The sequence below is a fragment of the Beta vulgaris genome, chromosome 2 (assembly GCF_026745355.1).
Source record: "Beta vulgaris subsp. vulgaris cultivar EL10 chromosome 2, EL10.2, whole genome shotgun sequence".
Classification (NCBI taxonomy): Eukaryota; Viridiplantae; Streptophyta; class Magnoliopsida; order Caryophyllales; family Amaranthaceae; genus Beta; species Beta vulgaris.
This window is the reverse complement of record NC_079203.1, coordinates 3924784-3946558: the sequence shown is the minus strand read 5'-3', so window position 1 is coordinate 3946558 and position 21775 is coordinate 3924784. Positions and strand designations below refer to the sequence as shown.

The 21775-nt window shown below is 34.3% G+C and overlaps 3 protein-coding genes across 4 annotated transcripts; 2 read left to right on the top strand and 1 right to left on the bottom strand.

Annotated features, from left to right (window-relative positions):
• Positions 1-976: 976 nt before the first annotated feature.
• LOC104887626 (hypothetical protein) lies at positions 977-5531 on the bottom strand. 2 transcript variants are annotated; one of them, XM_010672298.4, is made up of 7 exons: positions 4904-5531; positions 4693-4798; positions 3105-4262; positions 2845-2907; positions 2527-2747; positions 2273-2391; positions 977-1449 (listed from the first exon to the last, which is right to left on the bottom strand). In XM_010672298.4, exons 1-7 carry the CDS (start codon positions 4970-4972, stop codon positions 1341-1343), a joined length of 1845 nt encoding a protein of 614 aa, XP_010670600.2. In that variant the 5' UTR covers positions 4973-5531; the 3' UTR covers positions 977-1340. The 2 variants fall into 2 exon arrangements, with proteins under 2 accessions (XP_010670600.2, XP_019103586.2); XM_019248041.3 differs by having other exon boundaries at positions 4693-4788; positions 4904-5529.
• Positions 5532-11017: 5486 nt separating this feature from the next.
• LOC125495269 (uncharacterized) lies at positions 11018-12040 on the top strand. The gene is made up of 2 exons (XM_048639931.1): positions 11018-11224; positions 11399-12040. The coding sequence occupies exons 1-2, from the start codon at positions 11018-11020 to the stop codon at positions 12038-12040; spliced, it is 849 nt and encodes a 282-aa protein (XP_048495888.1).
• Positions 12041-20465: 8425 nt separating this feature from the next.
• On the top strand, positions 20466-21488 carry LOC104887818 (uncharacterized). The gene is made up of 2 exons (XM_048639930.1): positions 20466-20672; positions 20847-21488. Exons 1-2 carry the CDS (start codon positions 20466-20468, stop codon positions 21486-21488), a joined length of 849 nt encoding a protein of 282 aa, XP_048495887.1.
• Positions 21489-21775: the final 287 nt, after the last annotated feature.

The window sequence follows — 21775 nt, the reverse complement described above, 5'->3', positions numbered from 1 at the left end:
CACGTCAACGTCCAAGGATCACGTCGACCACGTCAAAGTCCAAGGAAATAAGAGTGAAGAAGAACTAGAGATACAAAGGAGAAAGAAGAAAGGACATAGAAGCTAGTATTAGGAATAATTGAATTAGAAGTTACAACCTTTGGAATTGGCAAAAACATATTATTACAGTTTAACACGTTCTTCATGCATTAGGATCTTTTTCGTTTCTTTCATCACTTTCTTAATATGATACACCTAAACAACAAAATATTAACTATGCAAAAAAAAAAAGACCTACTATTTCCCCTCTTTTTGCATTCCCAACTACTAACATAAGAAATTGATCATAAATTTCTTTGAGGACATGGAGAGATTCGTGTTCTGTTATAATACACATTAGGATCATTTTAAAGCAATTTTCCTAGCCAACATGGCCAAGCAATTGTTTCACATAACACAATCATTTTGTACCAATACAAAATTTAAGATGAGTTGGTTCCAAATCTTTTCGCTTGTAAACCAAATCTCAATTTAGAGCTTGAATAATTTCCATGACATTTCAACACATAATACGACTTCTCAAACTTGTGGTACTAATGCATGCTCTAGAAAGGTAGTTTATAAACATTAATAGGCAAGTTAACCATTCACTTCCATATAAGTGTTCTCATGGGATATGAGATCATTCGATAGAAATACCTTCAACCTCTCGAATAATAAGCAATAGGATTGAACGAACATTACAAGTGCATTCGTTACTCGTTAATTTTGCCAAGCTTATACTAAATAGTTTTATTTGCAATCTTGTCTAAATTTTCCTTACTGATATTTATCAAAATTAATTTTAACGTATTGAAACTAAGATGTACTTATTGAATGGGATCGAACCTGGTCAACCCAAAATTAGAAGCAACCATCCTCTAGAATTTGTGCACACATATTCAAAGTTCAAATCTGTTGTTATATTCCTTCCTCATGAATACCTTTAGAGAACACATTAGCAAATAAGATACTGAACATACTTATTCGTTCACCTAAATTACAGTAAAAGCTCAATGTCTTAGTTGCTTTTCAGTATCATGTAGCAGAAAAAACGGTGGAGGAGAACTTCTTCGAACTATGACATGAGTATCCAAACTTATATCTGCTTCTACACCTAACATCTACGGGGAAAAAACTCAATACATGGTGATATCACCAGCTAAATCTATATTGAAATTAAGCTCAGAAAAATCATTATCTTGCCGGAGAATAAAGTGAGGACATTGGTAAATGCACATGGAGATCAGAAGATCTTGAATTAGTAAAGAAAAGAAAAGTATGATTGAAAACGAACAATTTTGAGCTGTTGTGAAGCATGATTAGCAGCAGCTGACATTTTCCCTTGAAGATAGAAAATTGCACGTCGAGTATATAGAAGCTGCAGCTGCTCTCACAGACAGATCATTCTCCGGATCATTAAGCTTTGATCTGAGATCAAAATGAGAAGCAACATTAGTTTCATTACTCACCTTTCACCAGAAAAAAAATCACGGTTAACTAAAACTAAACAATATGATTTGTCTCCTTTCTGTTTTGCTGCAAGTTTCAAATTTGACGAGTAAGATCCTAAATTCATGCCAACTTTTCTATGCAACTATTCTCTGCATCATATTTTGAAACCTAAGAATGAAGTACTGATGATGGATTTTGAAGTCAGTAATCAGTCAATAGAGCCAGTGATTGATAACTGAGTAGCATCGACTAGCAAGAGACAAGTAAAAATCAAACGGTATTTGCCAATCGCATCCATACAAGGAGCAAAGCACATATCATTGCCACTTGAAGATGTCAAGTGAAGATAAGCAACCACATCTACACATGTCAACTCTACAAACAGAGGCTATATCCCGTGACTTGCCTTTCCTCTTTCTATCTTTAAATAGAAAAAAAGAGTCTGTTAGACCTGCCATTCAGAAGAAGACGGTTCAGAAGTGGGTTCCTAAGGTGCAACAAAATGATACTAGACCTCCTATTGTCAGTTTGTTACTGGTGGCTACTCCTAATCAGCCTATTGACTAAATTTTAACTAGCTAAATTTTGTTTTATAAGTCAAGTGAAGGCAATTTTTAATCACCATACTGCCTAGGGCTCGCACCTTTCTCATCTCGTGTTTAGCAAACTAAAATTTAGCCAAATAGAGTTTTTCATTTACTAACCCGAATAAATGCCAATATCAAATGGTTAACTATACAGGAAAGGAAAATAACACATACACTCAAAGCAGTATCAGCACTTAAAAGACTACAGCTACCTTAAATCATTATCTACCATTCCCATATGCTGCATCTCAAGAATTGTGCTCCATTGTATATGTTGGAGACCTTGATCACAGTGTAGCATCATTTTATTTACTCGATTCAGCCAGCTCTCCTGCCAGATATGAAAAAACATCAAAAAATAATTAGTATTTCTTTCACACAATATACTAAGCCCAAGCACTTGAAGGGGTATATAAAAACTGCTCAACTTGCAATAGTTAATCACGCTGTTGTCCTCTTAACTTACCAGCTGTTTCTCTTCATCGGAGAGAGCACTGTCCATCTGGTTGAACAATTTACCCCAATGAGACTGATGCATTTCAGCTGTTGCTTTAGTAGGGTAACCAGAAGCAAAATCTTTCACGGCATCAGGAATATTCTCCTGGTTTGAAGGGAATTCTTTAGACAGAAGAAAGGGCAACTCCGTGGTAATAACAGCACGTACTCTCTTCTTACTGCGACGCAAGGCTGCAATAGAACCATAAATATAGCAGCCTACTTCAGTGATCCACATCTCCCTTGAAAGAAAACTCAAATGTAATATTGTCGATAAATGATGACTCACCGGCAAGACGCCCTTTTATGTCCTGATGCATAAGTTGCAACCACTGAGAAGCTACTGTAGCCGCTGAAGACAAAGAAAATTATCAAAATTGTTATGTTCAAACCAATGAAATGTGAAGACAAAAAAAAAAAATTTGAAAAATACATTGTCCACATGTGTGCTCTATCTTAAGTTCTTAACTTCACCTTTATAATGATCTTCAACAAGTCATTGCAACACAATACTTAAAGAAAAGGGTAAAGAAAAGCTCAAGAACTCACCTTTAACAGAAAGAGTGTCGACACTGCTACCATTCGCTGATTCCTCATTGGAAACACAGCTAGTACTTTCTGTGACCTTTGTTGATGATGCTAACTTCAGAGCAAGTATATCATCCTCACTGTGATTCTCGGGGTATGAAAAAAAAGATGTTTTTGCACAGCACCTTTGCTCTTCAGCGACTGAGTCGCCACATCCATTCCTATCCTCCGAATTATATAAGGCAGAATTATTATGTGAAAACTGGTTCTCGCATGGTAATGTGCTTTCTGGCATTAAACTGAAAGATGAAACTGCATAAGAGAGACCGGATCCATGTACCCCTGTGAAATTTACATATCCTTGTTCTGTAATTCTTTCATTTAGTTCTCCACTTCCAGCTCTCATCTCACTAGCTTGTCTACGATTTTCTCGTTTCTCAGACCTCACAAGTGCCTGAATTATGGAATGCACTTGTTTACTATTCCTCACATGATTTATAATCCCAGGGTTCAATCCATTAAGCAATCCACTAGGAGCAGCAATCTTAGTAAACCTATCGACCTGTTCTTTCTTTGCTTGTTCCATCTTCTGCTTGAGCACCTCATTTTTGCCCTTCCTTCCACGCTGCTTAGGGGGTGGCGGAATGCCTCCATAACCATAAGAAGACGACATAAAACCATTTTTCTTCATCTCTTTCCACTTTTTTAAAGCATCTTTATCATCCAAGCGGCCTGTGGTTCTCCCACTATCAGAAGTTTCCCTCACCTTAGGACCGTTTTGAGATCTACAGGTGTAGAGAGAATCATGATTCACAGAACTAGCAACATCTTCAACATTAAGATCCAAGCGATTGCCACCCAAATGGAGATAATTATGCTCAACGCTTCCTTTGGCTTTTGCACATGAAGAATGTTTTCTAGAATCATCTAAAGACACAACAGCATTATTATAACCTGAATTTTCATCAGTGCACACTTCAGTATTGAGGTCCAGTGGCATAGAACCACTACGGTCACCCAAAGGCACATACACATTTATCGATCCTCCTTCTAAGTGTCTTGCTTCTGCATTTTCAACAGCATTCTTATCAAGAACTTGCGAACTTTGGGTCTCTACAATGTCCATATGTTCCTCGGTTTCTTCTAGTTGAGAAGCTCCAGGTTCGCTCGTATCAATTACTGTGGAAAATGATCTTATAAATCTGTCTCAGAACAACTAGATGTACTATATATAAATCCAATTTTATATGCGTCAACTTAGGATGTAATTCACTAACAAATCATAAAGTAAACACAATAACTTCTTGGATCATCATACTTGACTTTAACAAAATGTATTGCATTTGCATCTTAAATTTTTGTAGTTATATATCAGGAAATTTGAACTATATAGTTACTAGTCGATACTAAAATGCAATAACTAGTTTGCAAACATATTAAAAAGGGTCTCAAATCCTTAGCAAGATAATGTAGATAAAAATTGCACCAAGTAATACTGTAATAGTACATAAAGCACTTCAAATCAACTAAAATTAGCTAGCATCTAGTAGTAGGAGTACAAAACATACGAACACCAAGAAGTACAAAGCTTTCAAGGTCAACATTGTACCTTCCGATTGAAGAACTGATTGAAGATCTCTAATCTTAATCTGCTTTCGGCTTACATGAGAGTCTTCTTCCAAATCCTCGCCGCGCCGCTTTAAACCTATCACCATCTTCACACACACAAAAATCTCCAATTAAAACTCAAATAACTTCAAACATACAAAATCAAAAACAAAAGCACACTTTTTTTTTTCAAAATCAAATTGAATTACAACCTTAGAATCAGATAGTGGGATCTTTTTGGATGACTCAAAAGCACAATGAGAACTCAAATCATCACCCATTTATCTACTTATAGTAAAAAAATCAACCCTTTTACAAAAAAAAAAACCCAAATCTTCAATTTGAAGATATTCAAAAAAGGAAACAAAATAATCAAAAGGGACAAAAATCAAGAAACACTCCCAGATCAACAAAAAAATCAAACGAATCTGAAATTGGTGAAAAGGGTTGGTAGAAAACTCATTAAACTTTGATGGGTATTTCTTAATTTTGAGATTAATGAAGAAATGAATGAGAAAGAAATGAGATTGAGTTTTTTTTTGGAAGCGCGGGTATTTAGGTTTGAGGGTTTTTGAAGTTTTGGAGGAGAGAATCTTGGTTTTTGTTAATGTGTGTGTCAGTGTATGATTTGGGGATTAGTTTTATAAAAGTAGAAAAATGGAAAAATGAATTTGAATTCAAGTAGAGCGCGGCGACTTTACTGTACTAGCCTACTCTCCCTCGTTCTACAAAACTCTTGTTTTGTTTCTCTCTCTTCAGTCTTCACAGGCTTGTTGTTCCCGCAGGAATGAAGGGGAAGACAAAAATTGTGCAAAAATTTTCAAATTCAAATCAAGGGGAGGGGTTATTGCTTTGAACTCCCCAAAACCCTTGTTATTTTTGTGAAACAACAAACTTTTAACCTCTTAGGTAAGTCAAATCGCTGATCTATACAAATATATTAAAAAGCGTGCGAAAACAAGATACTGTTCCACGTGACGCTCTTCCTAGGGAGGTTTGATCCCGAGACCTCAAGTACATATATTAAAGTTTTAACCACTAAGCTAAGTTGTATTTAGTGTAATATCATAAAGTATTATATTAATAAATGAATTTTTTTTCTTACCCGGGACATAGACCGGGCATAATAATTAGTTAGTTAAATAAAAAGTAATGACAGCTAACAGATATACTACCTTTAGTTTTTATTAGTTTATACCTATTTTTTTTGGGATGTCCTTTATTAGTTTACACATTTCTTTTGTTTCTATTTTTGAAATGGGACCACTAACTTTTCATCACACATACATTCAACTTTAACATAAAATAATAGTTTATCTTTTCTTCTATGTCCCACATTATTTCTCCTAAAACTTTGTGCAAATAAAAAGGTAAACTAATAAACACTGGAGGGAGTAATAAAGTATAAAATAATTTGTAGAGAAGTACTTAAAAGTTTTAATAGTTATAAGAAATTACTCAAAAAGCTTAGAATAATAAGTTCAAACTTAATGCACTAGTAGAAAAACATTGATTTGCGTCTCATGAACAGCGTCGCACAACAAGTAAATCGACACAGAAGTGTAGGAGCACATCATTTGCGTCGAACATTCATGACGTCCGACGCAAATCATGATTTATATGTGTCGGATGTACCACGCATTTGACGCAAAAAAATAAAGCAAATGGGTGCGAGATCATGTGTGTCGGCCCCCAATCAATGTTCGACGCAAATCATCAAACCAATTTTACGTCGAAGATAAGTTAAATGCGATGCAAATGGTTGTATCCTACGATTTGCGTCTGATCTATAAGCTCGTTTGACGCAAATGTATTTCAGAGCCGTTATTTTGGATCCAATTTGCATCAGACCTTATTATCCATGCGACGCACATAGGCCATAAGGCCCGCTTTCCCTTTTTATTTTCAAACCCTAACAACATTACCGTACTAGCACTTTTTCCTTCACGCCGATTGGGTTTTAAAATATATACCGCAACTGCACGGTATCTGTTTAGCATAAACTGGCAAATACGGGTTGATCCACAGGGAGAAGAGTTCTATAGATTTATGCTCAATTATTTAACTACTTCAAGAGAAGAATTTTATTGAATAATTAATGGTTTTTTCACCATATACCCCTGACAATTTTTTTTGCACCATATACCCTTTCAACTTTTCAAATTCACCATATAGCCCTCACTTTTGAAAAAATACATCCACTTACCCTTAATGACTAACGATGTTAAACTCCGTTTCATTAACCCTTAATCCCCCTTCTAACCCTAATTAACTAACCTAATATATCCCTAATCCTAACTAACCTAACCCTAACCCTAACCCTAATACCTTAACCCCCACCCCACCCCTACAGTGCCCCTCCCCACCACGCAGCCCCCCTCACCCTTCCACCATCCGGCAGCACCACAACCCCTTCCCCCCTTCCGTCGCCCCTACAGTCCCCCTCCCCACCACCCCTGCAAAATCACGCATCTCCCTTCTGATAGATTGTCGTTAGGGGTGAGCAGAAATTTCGGGTACCCAGACCCATACTCGGACCCATTATGGCCCCATCGGGTCCAGACTCGGACCCGGTCCAACTGGGTCCGGGTCTGGTCCAAAAAAGTGGACCTGGTTGCATGCGGTTCCAATTCTGGGTAGAATTCTGTCGGACCCGATACCTGGTGGGTACCCAGTTTGACCGATTTCGGCTTTGGGTACCCGATTGGGGTGGGTCTAGGTCCAGGTACCGGGTACTCGGAATTGGTTTTTTTCATATACTCATATAGAATTGGTAATAGGATAATATTTGTTAAATAGAAATTTAGTATTTAGTAGGTCTTTAGGCCCATTTAATTTTTTAAAAAAATTTTATAGCTCAATTGGCCCATCTTAATATGCTGTTAAACTTACAAATGGGTACCCAGTTGTGGACCTGGTACCCACCGGTTCCGGGTCTGGGTCCAAAAATATAGGACCCGATTTGATCAATTCCAATTCCAGAATTTTAATACCCACTGGGTCCGGGTCAATAGAATTCTACTGGGTACCCGGTTGTGCTCACCCCTAATTGTCATACATCTGTCAAAAATAATTCCTACAAAACCTTCTAACCATATAGTAGGGTAAGTAGGGTCGAATCCACAGAGAGATGTTCGTTTTAATCTAGTTTCCAAGGTATAGAGAAACTAAACAAGATCACAAATATTTGAATTAAAGTTCTAAACTAATCAAACTACAAAAATCAAACTAAAAAAGATCTGGGTAATGGCTCACCATGTTTATAACTATAATCTATCGAAATATCATCAATAGTCCAATTAATTAGATATCTAGAGCATAGGTTAATCCTACGGTCGGGTCTTAACGCTCTCAAATCAACATATGCTAGTACGATCGCTCAACATAATCAGATTTGCCAATTGTAGGTAAGCCTCTAAAGAGTACTATCTCTCGATATATGACTCGATATTAGCAATATTTAATCAGACAATTGATCAGATTGTAAGATTAATAATAAAAACACTAATCAATTAGAGAAATCAATAACTAATCAAATCATGAATAAATATCAATCAAATCATAGCATATAAACATGGATTACCAAAACCCTAGAAATAAAACTACTCTATCATGAAATAAAGAGATGAAATCTAAAACTATAAAAGAAAACATAATTAAAGAAATCAATGAAAGAAACTAATAGAGTTTGTGAATTAATGAAGAAGAATAAAAATTAGGGTTTACAACTAAAACTAGAGAGAAAAAGAGAAGAAGAGCGAGAAAACCTAAAAACTAGAACTCTGAATATGAAGATAACGTGTGAGGGAGAGAGGAGAGAGAAAAAGAATGAAAACCTATCCTAAATAATATTATCCAATAACCTAATATGACTAGGAAAGTAATTTACAAGATATTAAGGAAAGTCTTAAATAATTCATTAATGGGCGGATTAGTGATATGCGCGCATGCGTGGCAGATTCCAGCAGAAATCGTGCAATCTTCAAAAAGGCATAACTCCTTTACTAGAAGTCTCATCACTTCAAGTCACCGCTGAACACCGTGAGTGCCGCCTACTGCTGCCATGACACCTAGTCGGCCCCTTTTTGTCTTCCTTTCCTTTGTGTTGGTTTGATTATATCTCTTCCTCCTTAAGTTTTATTTAAAGATTATGTTGTAAGATTTATTTTTAGTATTAATTATGTTTAGAAGTTTTAATTTTTATGATTTAATTATAAATCTATGATTATATAATTTATGTATTGAAGAATAAAAATTCAGATTTAATTATCATGTTTAAATTGAATTTTTAGGGTGTTAAAGATTGAAAAATCATAGGAGTATGTTATAAACTATGAAATCGATTATACTTATAAGTTTAAGTATGTTTAAAGAGAGTGTTAATAAATTATATTTTTCTGGAATTTTAAAAAGGATGTCATTAATGGAGTTCAAAGGATTTTAATGACTAGTATAGTAGTACTATGCTATGAAATATTAGTAATTGAAGTTTTAATGATGATGGAAACAACTTTTAAATATTTTTAAAGGATGTTTAAAGTATTTTAAAGTTGCTGAAATTCATATGAGTATTGATTATAAATTTTTATTGGTTTTTTTTAGGCGGAGAGTTCTTTTTCGAGATGACTTTTAAAATTGTTAAAGCAGCCTATCAATTTGTCTACACAAGCTAAGTTACGTACATACCTATGTGTTGATTGATGTAGTATCATGATTTTAGGAAGAAAAGTTATGTAATATCATGTATAGGAACTTCGTGAGTTCATATATGATTGCTATTATGTAGATTTTGCATGTTTTATGCCTGTGTGCGAACATGTTAAATATGAGATTTAATTATTCTCGTGTGAATGGTCTGTTATGGTTCTGTTGTGCGTCTCTCCTTTTCTAGGTTTTTGTTTTTTTTTCTTTTTATTTTCTTTCCTCCCTTCTTTGATGCCTCCTAGGCTAACTATATTGTTGTTGGTCATTTGGACCAAGGTAAAAGATTCCCCTTTGTTTCTTTAGTGAGGTTCAATTTGATGACTTCTTTTTACTTTCTTACTTTTTTTTCCTTCTTCCAATTTTCCTACAAAATAAACCAATAGGGTAATGAATAGATGGACTCTTAAAATAAAGTATTTGTATAGTAAACACATTTTTCATATTATAAATATTAAATAAATCAAATTAGCATGTATAAGTAGTACTAGCATCAAGCAAGTAATTTATTGAGCCTATTTTTCATATTTTAAATCAATTTTATTACTTAAGTAATCTAACTCTTAAAACGTTCGGTTTGCGCCTCCGAATTACCTGTGCATACACCGACTAACTAACTACACTAACATTATGGAATTGAAGTTTGTTAGAATTAATATCCCACAACATTAGAATTAATCAAAGTAATATAATCATGTAAATATTCGAATAGACAAACAATTAATTTAAATAACTTAATTTTGATTAAGCTCATAACCAATTCTCCATAAGTCATCAATAAGCTAATTGTTTCAAAATAAAATAAATCTATATTATAATAATACGAAGTCATAAAATTTAACCTAAGAGAAAATAAAACTAACTTAGATAATAATTAACTAGAATAAAAACTACATTATTTGTCATCATCAAAATAGTGAATACAACACCTACAAAACAAACCAATAGGGTAATGAATAGATGGACTCTAAAAGTAAAGTATTTGTATAGTAAACACATTTTTCATATTATAAATATTAAATAAATCAAATTGGCATGTATAAGTAATACTAGCATCAAGCAAGTAATTTATTGAGCGTATTTTTCATATTTTAAATCAATTTTATAACTTAAGTAACCTAATTCTTAAAATGTTAAAATATAAGAAGAAATTCTATTATAAGTCTCATAACTTATACAAAAAAGGAAATATAATGGGCTAAAATAATGTATAAATTAGAGTCTTATCAACCATCTAAAAAACCAAACTTTCGTCGAAATTCTAACACGGTTTGAATATTGCTAGCCAATCATCATAATTATCAAAACGAAAATATCCTAAACGCAGTTTGAGCAAGCATATTTGTAATACAAAGTATTCTAGAGTACTAAAAGATATCCTAAACAATAATACAAAGTATCCTAGTATAACTCGAACTAGAAAAGATATTTACTAATCCAAATCCTATTAGGCTATTACTATTCTCTACGTAATCTATTTAAGCAGGGACTCCTTGAGACCTTGATAAATGAATCACAACCCTTAGTAGTTAGTAGCAACAAACGCATTTCAGCTTGATCACCAAAAAGAAAAGAAAAAAAAGGATCACAAAGAAAGAAACGCAGTTCAGCTTCATCCACCAACAATGACAGGAGTTTGGAGTGAGGGTGATGTTGTAGAAGTGTTGGATAACAAAGGTTACTGGAGAGAGTCTATGATTAAGGAGGTTATGGAAGATGGTTTCTATTTTATCTGGGTGTTTGATTCTGCGCATCCTGTTATAGTGGAGAAGTCGAGTGTTCGAGCTCGGCAAGAATGGGAAGATAAAGATTCGTTTCTCATGGATAATAAGGTATTATATCCTGCTCTTTGTATATACATACATTCGATCGAGTAACTGTTTCAAACATGGTTTCTTGAGAAATCTTGCATATAGTAAATAGTATATATGATCTGCTTCATCTGTATTCTGTAAGATGATTCTAATTGTTTTAACTCCTTGCTTGTTTTAATTTATTTTGTGCAGAAAGTAGCTGATCAATCTATTCATGTGCTGTCTAAATCATTGAAGAGGTCATCTCCTGATTATGCGTCAGCTGACAAAGCTTATTCAAAGTGTGTCCAGAAACGAAGATTATTAGTAGATAAGGAGGTGGATCTTGATGTTATTCATGGTGACGCATATTCATTCACTGGAAAGGTAGATAATGTGCAAATTACTACTGATGAGAAAACAATCGGTGATAGTAATGGTAAAGGAAACAGCCGAAAACATGAGCTAAATGATTGTAGTAGTACTGCATCATCTGTTGCAAGTTGTAGCATCACCAGTGCGGCGATTCCTGATGATAGCAGGTTGCTCAGCCATTCTTCAGCAGGGTGTAGCAGCCAAGATCGTAGTGTTTCTCTTTCGAGTGACGCCGAGTCTTATAGTCTTGATATGGGAGAGGAGGAGGAAGTATCTAGTGATCATGAGTTGAAGTTACATGGTTATCGTTGTGTTTTGGAATTATTATACAAGTCTGGTCCCTTAAGCTGGCAACAAGAAATTGAATTGACAAAGCTCCGTTTGAAGTTATCAGTTTCAAATGATGAACATCTCGCAGAATTAAGGAGGTTAAAGTCAAGTAGAAATCTAGGTCTGAGTTCAGTTACTAAAACTCATTAGCTAGCTCTCTTTCTATCAGTATTCTGAAAAAGCTCCATTACTACTCTTGTACGAGCAACTTGTATTAACGGCGACATTGTTATAGTGGATTGGTGGTCACAAGAATCACCCGCGGTTTTTTCCCGTTCTTTGGGTTTTCCGCGTCACCATTTGTTTGTGTTCTTAGTTTCTTTATTATTTGCATTTTTATTATTTTTTGCTCCTCCCATAAATTATTGCAGGTATGTTGTTGTTGTTGTTGTTGGCTCCCCAAAATCTTTTAAGTAGTGTATTCATCATATTTGTTTTTACTTACGAATTTCAAATATCAATGAGTTTTGTATTTTAAAAGTAATTTTTTTTGCTTTAGGGTTGCCATTTTCTTGTAGTGCTTGTATATTCTTTAATCTTTTTTTAAAAGTTAATTTTTATAGTAATATACTATACTCTAAGAGATGTAAATTTAGTAAACGTAACCTTCAAAATGAAAGAAACTTGATACCAACTAGCTACTATGAATTTATTGGCTTATCTCCTCTTGCAAATTGACATTGTCTTTTCATTCTACAAACAATTGATTCACAAACCTGAATTTAGAAAAGATATTATGCAAATTCGATTTTGGCAACAAAAAAACGGATTGAATATTCAATCTGAATATATAAATCGGAATTTTGGATATTCGTTTATGAGCAGATAATACTTTTGTTTTATTCTTACAATTTTGGTTCAAAAAAAAAGTCCTACTTCCTCTGTTTCATTTTAAATGCAACAAAGAGGTATTATTTGTGAGATATAAATTAAAATATTCATTTGTTGCATTTAAAACGAAACGAAGGAAGTATTACATTAGCTTTGCTTCTCTAATTTCTACTATCAAACACACTTAAATAAAATTCCAAAAAATTATGACCATCAAACATCACATATTCACATCATCCAAATAAATAAAAAATCAAGTGCCAAAACTCGAACCACTACACTAACACCACCACCACTATTACTAACTTGAGACTCCTCAAATTCCTTTATCAAATCTGGATTCATATTATCCTCTGATTCCCACGTTGGATCCTCGATATCAACCCATTTAACCAACAACTCATTCTTCCCATCATCCCAATCAACTTTTTTGGTGTGTGTCACTGAAATTATCAAATAATTATAATAATTCTTGGTCGAAAAATGAAGTAATAAAATTCAGAATTTGCAAAACTTAAGAAACCGAATACAGAACAAAAGTTGCAGAGAAAAGAGAGAAATTACCCAAAAACTAAAGTCATATGACAAATGAGCTGGAAATTTGTCATATATATGACTATCATTATGATTTACATCTTATTAGTAATCTGACAAAAACCTACGGATCATACTTCTCCTTACACAACAAGGTCACATATCCATCCTGGCCCAATAAAGAGTCAACCAACTGTGACCGAACCACCCTTAACCGACCAGTCCACACGCTATGCTATGTTACAACACTTAAGCCTGACAAATTGGGACCAACGATCCTATCGCATTATTAATAATTTTTTGTGTTCTTATAAGCCCAATTACTAATCCCAGTCCTAGCCCATCTCCACCCTGACAAATAATCCAACCTCGTCCGGGGATCGGTTCGCTTGCCAGTTTGGTGGCCCAAGGATGGAATTTGTGTCCGTCGGGCCTAGATGAAGTTGGGCCAAGCAATTGGATGGACCGCAACTTGGAAATGGACCAGCATGGAATGGACATGGGTAGAAATATTGTGGCTGAAGCTGAAATGCATCATAATTCTCCAAACTCTCCTACGGATCTTGGACTTTTATCCAATATAATCACTAACAGATTTCGTATCTCACCCCCTCTATTTGCAGATGTTTTCAACCCTTTCTTGCAGGAACAACCAGGTATTGGAGTTCGAGGAAGTTGATGATACTAGGGGATTAGCTGAACCTCAGAGCCGCCAAATTGTTTTGGGTCTGCCATGTACCACACCTATGTTCAGTGGTAAGCGATGCAAGGATGAGTTACTTGAACGAAGTAGGTCTGTCGATAGTATTTTCATGTTTGCAGGTCAGGACAGGCAAGTTCGCAGGAGAAAAAGGAAAAAAGTATGAAGAATGGGATGCAAAGGTGGGTTTAACATTGAGTGTCTCCTTCTAATAATGATTTTCAAGCAAAGGCAATTTCGGACGTGTCTATGGCTCGTGATTTGGGTGTTGAAGTAACTTTTCTAGGTGGGCAAACCAGAAAAAAAAACGCCTTGCTACAGTTTCTCCTTGGGATCCTAAAGGTGACTGAAATGAAAAACGAAGTAAACTTTCGAGCCCTATTTCAGATGATGCAGTTATGGCAGATACACCAGAAACTAATGAGCTGGAAAATAAATTCTATCGTCAAATGAACGAGTATTCTGAAGAGGCAGCTGGTACAAGGGATGTGGTTGACCTTTCTCAACCACCACCACATCAATGAGTATCCTATCATGGAATTGTCGGGGGCAAAATCGTAGCCATAGTCCGACAATTCCTTACATGTTTTGGTTGTTATCTCAGTTTAAGCCGTCGTTTTTGTTTTTGCAAGAAACTAAAGCTAGTGTCAATGATGTACATAGGTTGCTATGTTCTACCAGTCCCACTTGTTTTTATGGTGTTGATGTGAGTGAAACACAGGGGGGCTTAGTTTTGTTTTGTTGGGGGCCCAATGTGGTAGATTTAGTTGTTCGAGTAACTTTTTGTTCTGTAAGATAACTGTAATAATTGGTACAGTCTAGTACTGCCTTTTCATGTACGGTGCTCCTCAGCTTAGTAATCGTTTGGCATTATAGCTATTCTTCATCACCTTCTCAGTCATTATGATAAATACTTGATTATCGGAGATATTAATCGATTGGATTAATATTCAGACGAAATCGAGGGCAATGCCTTAATTCGTGGATGGGAAGATATAATCACATGGAAGGTAACTCTGAATTTGCAAGATATTCCTTTTTCGGGACCGCGTTTTACGTGGACAAATAATCGGGTGGAGGAGGATCTAATCAAGGAACGGCTAGATCGTGGTTATGCATCTTTGGAATGGATAAATGAATTCCCGCATGCTCACATCAGAAATCTTCCAATCCTCCACTCCGATCATGACCCGATTTTGTTATAAACAACGAATCTCGAGGTTTTACTTCGACGCCCATATCAGGTAGAAAATTGGAGTTTTTATTACAATGAATTCCGGTTAATGGTTCAAGCAACATGGAGTATATAGATAGTTGGTTCTCATGCCACTAGTGGAAAAAAACGGAAGGGCTTGGTGCGGTTTTTTTTAAAATAGCCTTTAAAGGGCCTGCGTTTTTGTTTGGAGCAGCTTAACTAAAAGGGAAGGGCTTTGCATTTTTGAACTGCAGCGCTTCACAATGAAGGGCTGCGGTTGAGGCCCAAAAACACAGCCCTTCCATATTGGAAGGGCTGCGGTTTTGTGCCTAAAACGCAACCTTTCTTTGTATAAAGGGTTGTGATTTTGGTACAAAATCGCAGCCCTTTCGTCCCATAAAAAATTATAAAAAAAAATGTTTTCCTTAATATTAAACAAAGCATGAGCAATCTTTTAGTATCTTCTGTATTTATGACGTCAAATTCAATAGTTATTCTAGATAGCAAGCACATACAACTAGTAAAGCATAGGATAATCACTCATGAAATATATCAAGAAATTTACAAGAACAGTCGAAATTTATAGATCTAAAAATGAAAAAAAATTAATGAAATGAAAAATGAAAAAAAAAGAACGAAATGAAAAAATGAACCAAAATGAAAAAAAGGGAACGAAATGAAAAAAAAGGAACCAAAATGAAAATTAAACAACTCAAACTCAAACCTAGATCTGAAAAACAAAACTCAAAAATTACAATCTACTTCGTGAGGGTGTGCTGTCATTGAAGGCAAATCAGCTTACGATTCTTTGCCCAATCAGCTATGGTGGTGCAACCATCACCGTCAGATTTGATGTCTGGCAAATCAGGAATAATCTTAACCTTCAAAATTCGGTCAGAGAAATTGATGTCATTGAAGGCGAATCCAAAGTCGGATTAAGAGCTTGAAGGTCGAAGATCATCGTTACTAGTTGAAGCCAAATTAATCGGAATTTTGGACTTGGTTAACTCCATATTTGACTGTTTCATTCTAAGTCTGAGATGAAATTGACGCAAACCCGAACCCCCAAATTATGCTTTATTTCCGAGTTCACATCGAATACTACATACAAGTTAAAGGAGAGACTCTGAAAATAAGCAACCGAATGAAACGGAGATTCGCCAGCATTTGTACCGGAGATTCGCCGGAAAAGGAGAGTGAAAGCTCGGGATTCGATGGTGAGACTTTCGTGAAGGTTACAGACTTTTGTGGTTAGTATGATGACAAGGGAGGGTGAGAGAGAAGGGAGGAGGGTGAAGAGGGTGCGTGAGAGAGAAGGGAGAAGGGTGAGAGAGCTAATAACAAACCCTAAAGCCCTTGTAATTAAAGTCATTTTAAAAAAAAAGCCCATAAAGGGATGCGTTTTTTTAAAAAACCACAACCCTTTATTACTTATAGGGCCGCGGTTTTCGGCTAACCGCAACCCTTCGTTTACGAAGGGCTGCGGATTTTGGGCTAACAGCAGCCCTTTACTATTAAGGACTGCGATTTTAGAAAAACGCAGCCCTTGCACCTTAGCCCTTCCGTTTTCACCATGGCTAATCTTCATCATCATTTCGACAAGTCTGGGGAAAAAAGGTTAAACAAAACACCAAAAAAACGATATTCATAAGGTAAATTTAAACGAAAAACTCAACCATAATGTCCCAAATTTAAACAAATAAATCAGAAATTCAACAAAATAAAATCAGAATTTCAACCAAATAAAATCAGAAATTCAACCACAAAACTCAAGCTACTTAAACTCATGTAAAATTTCAGAAAGCCAACCAAAATATAGAAATATACAGAATAGTGAATGAACAAAATAAGCCTCGCTAAAAATTCATGCCCAAATTTAACTCTTAATTCCAAAAACTCCTCAGATTTCGAACCCTAGATACCAAGAATCTCTAAATTTTGAACCCACAAATCCAAAAAATCCCCATATTATGAAGTCCAAAAAAAAAAAATTAAAAATTAAACTTATCTTGATGGTAGGCGTTGCTTTAAGTGAACCACAAAAACCCCGAAATTAAGAGGGAGAAATTGAATGAAAATTGATAGAAAAACTAGATCTGGAAAAAACATTCATAAAACCAGAAACAACTCAAAATCTCAGAAAAATCAAAAGATGAAAACCGAAAAACCAAAGACAACAAAAAACCGTGGAAAGAGTGAGGAAGAGAGAGAGGCGTGGGTTAGGGTTAATGGTTTGGTCGACTGGAGGTACTAAAATGCTTATTTATACCTCTTATTTACCGTCCGTCCTTTGGACGGTATTTTAACTAGAGGCGGACGGTAAATTGCAATATTTTATTTTTAAAAAATCGGCTAAAATTTCCCTTTTTTAGCATCTGCTAAATGGACGTTAATTTACTTAACGCACGCTAATTAGCGTTAGTTTAAAACAACGGACGCTAAATCTCATAAAGCGGACGCTAATTTGCGTCTGTCATATATCAGACGCTAATTTTAAATTTACCGTCCGCTTATACTGTCGGACGCTAAATTCAGACGCTAAAAAGGCGAATTCTTGTTGTGGACCCACTGTCATTAATAAAATTAAATTGAGTCTGCAAGTAGACCAAGATTACGGGGAAATTAGCGCTGAACTCCTCTTTTCTAGGCTCTGAACGTTGCGCTGATTTAATTATTTTTTTTTCGAAAATTTTTTAAATTGTTTTTTAATTTGCGGGGTCACGTGACCCCACGTGACGCATACTAGCTCTACCATTGCGCTTAACAGTGAATTAACTAAAGAAATGAGCTCTATAACAGAAAGATGCATGTTGTTGGAATGAGTAGCCTGCTAAGTCCCTTTAAAGAAATCATAAGGGGTATTTACAATTGTTTTCCTGGTCTCTATATCCTCTCTGTTCTCTGCGTTCTTCCTCTATTGTTCTCCTCTCGCACTCTGTTGTCTCGTGCCCTCTGTTATTCTCGTGTGAATGTACTATTGTGGTTTTGTTGTGCGTCTCTCCTTTTCTAGATTTTTGTTTTTTTCTCTTTTTATTTTCTTTCCTCCCTTCTTTGATGCCTCCTAGGCTAAGGGCATGTTCTCTTCGACATAAACAGCCGAACTGAACTGAATTGGAGTTGAACTGAACTGAACTGATTGGAGCTGAACTGAACTAAACTGAACTGAATTGAATTGAATTGAATTAAATTGAATTGATTTGAATTGAATTAAATTGAATTGAATTAAATGAAATTCAATAAATATATAAATAATATTTAAACTATAATAATATGAATATTAAATAATAATTATAATGATAAGTAATAATAATGAATAATAATAATAGTATTTTGGATATTTTTAAATGATAGTTATAAATAAATAATATTAATAATCATAAATTATTAATAATAATAATTAATAATAATGATAATTAATAATAATTATTTTACATTATTTGTATTAATATACTAATACTTGATGACGATTATATTATAACAATAATATCTAAGAAGTAAATCAATATTACTATTTTAATAATTATATTTAATAATATAATAATATTTAGTAATAAAAATAATGATTGGGTCGGACCGTGAATTGCATCATAAACTGTTTTGACGCGATTTGATTGGTTTATGGGCTAAAAACGTGGGTTGATTTATGATTTGACCTAAACCATGTTCCTCCTAATAATAATAGTAATAATAATGAGTAAAGCTATAATAAACAAAATAATATATAGAAATAATAATAATAATAATAATAATAATAATACTTAATAGTAATGATATAAAAAATAAATAAATAATAATAAGATTAATTAGTAAAATAAATTATACCAACATAATAATAATATTTAACAAAATGGTTATAAAAGAATGGAGTTGAGCTGAACTGAATTGAACTGATTGAAGCTGAACTGAACTGAAAATAAGTTGGGGAGAACAGACTCTAAATATATTTTTGTTGCTCATTTGGGCCAAGGTAAAAGGTTCCCCTTTGTTTCTTTAGTGGGGTTCAATTTGATGACTTCTTTTTACTTTCTTACTTTTTTTTCCTTCTTCCAATTTTCCTATAAAACAAACCAATAGGATAATGAATATATGGACTCTAAAAATAAAGTATTTGTATAGTAAACACATTTTTCATATTATAAATGTTAAATAAATCAAATTAGCATGTATAAGTAGTACTAGCATCAAGCAAGTAATTTATTGAGCCTATTTTTCATATTTTAAATCAATTTTATTACTTAAGTAATCTAACTCTTAAAACGTTCGGTTTGCGCCTCCGAATTACCTGTGCATACACCGACTAACTAACTACACTAACATTATGGAATTGAAGTTTGTTAGAATTAATATCCCACAACATTAGAATTAATCAAAGTAATATAATCATGTAAATATTCGAATAGACAAACAATTAATTTAAATAACTTAATTTTGATTAAGCTCATAACCAATTCTCCATAAGTCATCAATAAGCTAATTGTTTCAAAATAAAATAAATCTATATTATAATAATACGAAGTCATAAAATTTAACCTAAGAGAAAATAAAACTAACTTAGATAATAATTAACTAGAATAAAAACTACATTATTTGTCATCATCAAAATAGTGAATACAACACCTACAAAACAAACCAATAGGGTAATGAATAGATGGACTCTAAAAGTAAAGTATTTGTATAGTAAACACATTTTTCATATTATAAATATTAAATAAATCAAATTGGCATGTATAAGTAATACTAGCATCAAGCAAGTAATTTATTGAGCGTATTTTTCATATTTTAAATCAATTTTATAACTTAAGTAACCTAATTCTTAAAATGTTAAAATATAAGAAGAAATTCTATTATAAGTCTCATAACTTATACAAAAAAGGAAATATAATGGGCTAAAATAATGTATAAATTAGAGTCTTATCAACCATCTAAAAAACCAAACTTTCGTCGAAATTCTAACACGGTTTGAATATTGCTAGCCAATCATCATAATTATCAAAACGAAAATATCCTAAACGCAGTTTGAGCAAGCATATTTGTAATACAAAGTATTCTAGAGTACTAAAAGATATCCTAAACAATAATACAAAGTATCCTAGTATAACTCGAACTAGAAAAAGATATTTACTAATCCAAATCCTATTAGGCTATTACTATTCTCTACGTAATCTATTTAAGCAGGGACTCCTTGAGACCTTGATAAATGAATCACAACCCTTAGTAGTTAGTAGCAACAAACGCATTTCAGCTTGATCACCAAAAAGAAAAGAAAAAAAAGGATCACAAAGAAAGAAAACGCAGTTCAGCTTCATCCACCAACAATGACAGGAGTTTGGAGTGAGGGTGATGTTGTAGAAGTGTTGGATAACAAAGGTTACTGGAGAGAGTCTATGATTAAGGAGGTTATGGAAGATGGTTTCTATTTTATCTGGGTGTTTGATTCTGCGCATCCTGTTATAGTGGAGAAGTCGAGTGTTCGAGCTCGGCAAGAATGGGAAGATAAAGATTCGTTTCTCATGGATAATAAGGTATTATATCCTGCTCTTTGTATATACATACATTCGATCGAGTAACTGTTTCAAACATGGTTTCTTGAGAAATCTTGCATATAGTAAATAGTATATATGATCTGCTTCATCTGTATTCTGTAAGATGATTCTAATTGTTTTAACTCCTTGCTTGTTTTAATTTATTTTGTGCAGAAAGTAGCTGATCAATCTATTCATGTGCTGTCTAAATCATTGAAGAGGTCATCTCCTGATTATGCGTCAGCTGACAAAGCTTATTCAAAGTGTGTCCAGAAACGAAGATTATTAGTAGATAAGGAGGTGGATCTTGATGTTATTCATGGTGACGCATATTCATTCACTGGAAAGGTAGATAATGTGCAAATTACTACTGATGAGAAAACAATCGGTGATAGTAATGGTAAAGGAAACAGCCGAAAACATGAGCTAAATGATTGTAGTAGTACTGCATCATCTGTTGCAAGTTGTAGCATCACCAGTGCGGCGATTCCTGATGATAGCAGGTTGCTCAGCCATTCTTCAGCAGGGTGTAGCAGCCAAGATCGTAGTGTTTCTCTTTCGAGTGACGCCGAGTCTTATAGTCTTGATATGGGAGAGGAGGAGGAAGTATCTAGTGATCATGAGTTGAAGTTACATGGTTATCGTTGTGTTTTGGAATTATTATACAAGTCTGGTCCCTTAAGCTGGCAACAAGAAATTGAATTGACAAAGCTCCGTTTGAAGTTATCAGTTTCAAATGATGAACATCTCGCAGAATTAAGGAGGTTAAAGTCAAGTAGAAATCTAGGTCTGAGTTCAGTTACTAAAACTCATTAGCTAGCTCTCTTTCTATCAGTATTCTGAAAAAGCTCCATTACTACTCTTGTACGAGCAACTTGTATTAACGGCGACATTGTTATAGTGGATTGGTGGTCACAAGAATCACCCGCGGTTTTTTCCCGTTCTTTGGGTTTTCCGCGTCACCATTTGTTTGTGTTCTTAGTTTCTTTATTATTTGCATTTTTATTATTTTTTGCTCCTCCCATAAATTATTGCAGGTATGTTGTTGTTGTTGTTGTTGTTGGCTCCCCAAAATCTTTTAAGTAGTGTATTCATCATATTTG

Bases quoted from the DNA above. Each gene is read 5' to 3' on its own strand.
- LOC104887626 (XM_010672298.4), bottom strand. From the start codon at position 4,972: ATGGGTGATGATTTGAGTTCTCATTGTGCTTTTGAGTCATCCAAAAAG. The intron at 4,263-4,692 runs GTACAATGTTGA...CATTTTCCACAG, and splicing joins ATCAGTTCTTCAATCGGAAG to TAATTGATACGAGCGAACCT. The intron at 2,908-3,104 runs GTGAGTTCTTGA...CTTTGTCTTCAG, and splicing joins CGACACTCTTTCTGTTAAAG to CGGCTACAGTAGCTTCTCAG.
- LOC125495269 (XM_048639931.1), top strand. From the start codon at position 11,018: ATGACAGGAGTTTGGAGTGAGGGTGATGTTGTAGAAGTGTTGGATAAC. The intron at 11,225-11,398 runs GTATTATATCCT...TATTTTGTGCAG, and splicing joins CGTTTCTCATGGATAATAAG to AAAGTAGCTGATCAATCTAT.
- LOC104887818 (XM_048639930.1), top strand. From the start codon at position 20,466: ATGACAGGAGTTTGGAGTGAGGGTGATGTTGTAGAAGTGTTGGATAAC. The intron at 20,673-20,846 runs GTATTATATCCT...TATTTTGTGCAG, and splicing joins CGTTTCTCATGGATAATAAG to AAAGTAGCTGATCAATCTAT.